General features: G+C 38.7%; 1 protein-coding gene across 1 annotated transcript in view; it reads right to left on the reverse strand.

Annotated features, from left to right (window-relative positions):
* Positions 1 to 4,228, reverse strand: part of LOC128249614 (glutamic acid-rich protein-like) — a gene marked incomplete at its 5' end in the record, with an annotated part of 26,285 nt that overhangs the window by 7,038 nt on the left and 15,019 nt on the right. The window contains one exon of the mRNA XM_052973678.1: positions 816 to 898. Within this exon, the coding sequence (XP_052829638.1) occupies positions 816 to 898 (83 nt within the window). The remainder of the gene's footprint in view (positions 1 to 815; positions 899 to 4,228) is intronic.

The following is a 4,228-nucleotide window of genomic DNA, read 5'->3' on the forward strand; positions in this document are numbered from 1 at the left end:
ACTACCTAGCTCAGATACCAGGAAACCCCAAAATGGCTAAAGTTCAAAAGATAGTGCTCATGGGAACTGCCCATATCCTACGTAAAATACTGTCTATGTGATCTCAAATTTTAAAGCAAACACATAATTTTCTTATGGTTTCTTAAACATTCACTTGAACAAAACTGTACAAATCCAAATATATGGTACCCTAGGTATAACACCTACATGAACTTCTAACTTGTTGTCTCTTGAGGTCTCTGGGTGAGACTTGGATCCAACTTGTACAAATGCAAAACAAAAGTCAAACATAAAATAATAATAATAATAATTTTGCAGTAGCAAGCAGTGGCTCTCATGTCTTCTGATCTTAACTGATTGAAAGTGTTATCAGGTACATTGATTTGTCTTGGTATAAAAAGATGGGCTACAGCAAATATTCTGTTTAATACAACAGATCTGCTTGTCAGTTGTTTGACCTTAACCAGTTGAGCATGTCCCTTAGTGACTGACGATTTGTGCATCTCGGATCACAAGCAGGAGTAGTGGGGGAGCATCATAGCCATGTATTGAGAGCAATTCTTTGGAGTTTGAATATTTCAACAAGTTTGTGAAGCTTTTGCCACCCTTCTTCTATCCGCTATCACTACTGAGTCCAAACGTGGATATAAGACGGCGTTTCAGTCGCCCAGTTAACTCTAATGGTCGGGACGTTCCTAGGAAAGCCTCTAGACTTCTGAAAAAATCCGACTGTCCTGCTTATATCAGAATATAAACAGCCACCACTCTGAAGACATTCCCGTCACTACTGTTCAAATCCAGGACCACCAGCTTACTTTCTGGGTCCGGGAAGATAGTTCTTATCTTGAGATTCAGGCCTCTCCGGATTAACACGATGGTTGCACCTCACAAGCATTCTCTGTGGACATGAACATAAATATATCTCACATCAACCGAAAATGGGCATAAAAGATTGTCGGTCAGAGAGTCTGGTTTCACTGATAGCCACTACAATAACAGTGACCTAAGATCGTTCAGTAGATGGCCTTGTTTTCAAGGCAACCCCAGGCCAAGTACTCATGCACTGCCTACTCTGTGCAAGGCCATGTTAGATTAAGGTATAGAAGCGGACAAATGATTTACTTGGCAAGTAGGGTCATGGACGTTCCGTCTCCATAGGCATATGTAGATGTTTTCACGAGCAGTTGTTTATATATTCTTTTATTTATGTCTCTCTAGAATACATTCAGGATATTTTGTGTTGATGGTGTTGTATGTGTGTTGTAATGTTTGTATGATTTTCATGCGTGTTGATGTGTTGTTTCTAGGTGTGATAAAACCGCTGTGTGTGATGTCTGTATGGTTATATATGTGATCCATCAGTTTTTTATTGTTCGTGTTTATTGCTACGTAATTCAAAATGTAACTTTTGCGTGTGTTTAAATGTGAGATCTGAAAGTTGTGTGTGTCTGAATTGGGTTGCGATTGTGATAATGGTGTCTGTGATAGTGGTGGTGATCATGATACTGATGGAGATGATGTTGTTGGCGGTGGAGATGTGACTCTTTTCGAGAAGGTATTTAAGAATTTGTTTTCGGTGGTATCTTCCCCACCTGGTCATACCTCCCAGTTTTGTTTGTGTTGATGTCAGTGTTACTCTGTTCCTTTTTCTTTTGTTCGATCTACCAATTTTGCCATTTAAGCTCTTCGTGCTTCTCCTCACTGCAAAACATATCTCATTTCTCCGAACTCAGGAGGAGCAAATCTTGCGAAGCTTTTTATGGCTTTTCTGTTGATAAAGTTGTTGTTGTTGATGCCTGGGTAGATTCTGATGATGTGGTTTTTACTGCTATGGATGTTGGTGATTTTTCTGTTGTTGTTTCTTGTTGTTGCTGCAAGTGCTGTCGGTGCCTCTGTAATTTCAGTTGCTGCTATTATTATTACTGCTGTTTTTGCAGGTGTAGTGGTCACCTACTTTTGCTGGTACTGTTTTTGTTATGGTGGTGACTCACTTTTCTCTTTTATGCTGGGCAGAAAGCTTTGAGATGATTTGGTTTTCTCCCCTCAACAGTCGCGTGAAGCTTTGTACCATCTGGGAGGCTGATAATGTCCGGCATAAGCTCGACGCTTGGATGCTCTGCGTGTATTAGTAGCCACATACCCTGTCCTAACCACTCTTGCTTTTGCATGCTCTGTATTCGCAGAATAGTGGTTTTATCTTCTATGTCGAAGGGATGTTTATTTCTAGTTGTATGTTTATTTCAGCAGATGTTTATTTCAGCAGATGTTTATTTCTAGTTGTATGTTAAGCACTCTAATTATATATAATTTTCCAATAGGCAGATGGAGATGAAGATGAGTTCGTCTCTCGTGGCTATTGAGTAATTTTTGGCCTCCTCTTCTAAGGCGAACCTCACTTTCACAGTCCTGTATTTCATCCCCTTGGTTATATATATTTTTCTCTCCCAAACTGGCCGTAAACAGTTTTCAATTTACTGATGTGCTGTCTGCTCTACTTTACTACTTTTGGCTTTAATTGGTTTATAAAGAAACGTCTGCAAATTAATTTCTTGCAGGACAGTTCGAGTAATATTTGGTACCATATTTCTCTAACTTACATGTCTCTAACTTACATTTAGCACTTTCATTTATAAAAATGTCTTCGCTTAATTGTGTTGTCGCTTGCTCATTATCGAACTCGCGAGGCTTGAACTGGCGTTGTTCGTTTTCTTTGTTGCGGTCACAGTAGAGTGGCAGTCTTCTCGCTTGTATTGTTGTTTTTTGTTGTCATAGTTTCCTTTTGTTCCTACGATGGTGAAGGTGGTGGTAAAAGCAAAGGAAAATTACTTTCATGTGCGCTATTATTGTTGCATCTGGTGCTGCTAATAAAGCCAACATTACCTTTCAAGACTTCGCTGTTCTCCTTTCCGGATAATCGGCTGTCCCTTTCAGCGGACAAACAATTCTCGTTCAGTATCTTAGTATCTTTGCATAAACAAATACCAAAGTAGACCCTGAGCGCTAACCTGCTTCATAAGGTCCTGGTTAGTTTTCCTAAGTAACGATAACAAATATGCAATGTGTAACAATGTATAACAATGTTTACCAAGGTTTAACAATATAAATAACAACACATTTACGGATGTGATGTGCAACACGTTCCCATAGACGAACAACAACAACAACAACAATAATAATAATAATAATAATAATAATAATAATAATAATAATAACCCTTTCTACGATAGGCACAAGGCCTGAAATTTGGGGGAGAGTACTAGTCGATTACATGAACACCAGTGTTTTACTGGTACTTATTTATCGACCCCGAAAGGATGAAAGACAAAGTCGACTTTGATGGAACTTGAACTCAGAATGTAGCGGCAGACGAAATACCGCTAAGCATTTCGCCCGGCGTGCTAACGATTCTGCCAGTTCGCTGCCTTAAAGATTCTGCCAGTTCACCGCCTTAATAATAATGATAATAATAATAATAATAATAACCTTACTAATAGTAATAATAATGCAGTACCAGGTAGCTGGTCTCATTGCTTCCCATCCTAACTGATTGGAGTGTTATGATATATATGTTTTGTGTTGGTATAGAGACAGGTTACAACAAATATTCTGATAAATTCTACAGATATGCTTGTCAGATGTTTGACAATAACTTAGTTGAGCATGTCACTTGGTGGCTGACGATATGTGCATCCCTGATGACGATTAGAAGTTGTGGGAGAACATCATAGCCATGTGTTGAGAGGAATTGTTTGAGGATTGGATAATATGGGTATTATGTACATCATACTTTAACAGCCTCTATCCAGAGTGGGCTACTCAACCCGAAGAAACTTCTAACTGGGTCCCACCTGCAAATGTCATGTGTTGTTTATCTTAGTACGAGGTTACCATATCGTGCATATGACTTCTTTGCTTTATCCGTTTTTGTTGTACCAACGTTAGTTATCTCTCCTGTGATTTACTTTCAATTTCTTTTTGTCTTTTTTTATGCACTTTCCCTATTCAAACGTCATCTGCTTTGAACGCAAGTGACAAACGGTTTTCTTCTCAGCTTCATAAATGTCGCAATGAATTAATATTTCGGGTACGAAACCCTGGATAGCTATATTTCGTAAGACTTGTGGCTTTCGTTATAACATTATCTATATCCCTTAGTTGATTGAGTACTATTCTACTTGTTGAAGCCTTACCACACTACATATACATATGTGTGTATGTATGTACATAT

The sequence above is a fragment of the Octopus bimaculoides genome, chromosome 16 (assembly GCF_001194135.2).
Source record: "Octopus bimaculoides isolate UCB-OBI-ISO-001 chromosome 16, ASM119413v2, whole genome shotgun sequence".
NCBI classification, from domain to species: Eukaryota; Metazoa; Mollusca; class Cephalopoda; order Octopoda; family Octopodidae; genus Octopus; species Octopus bimaculoides.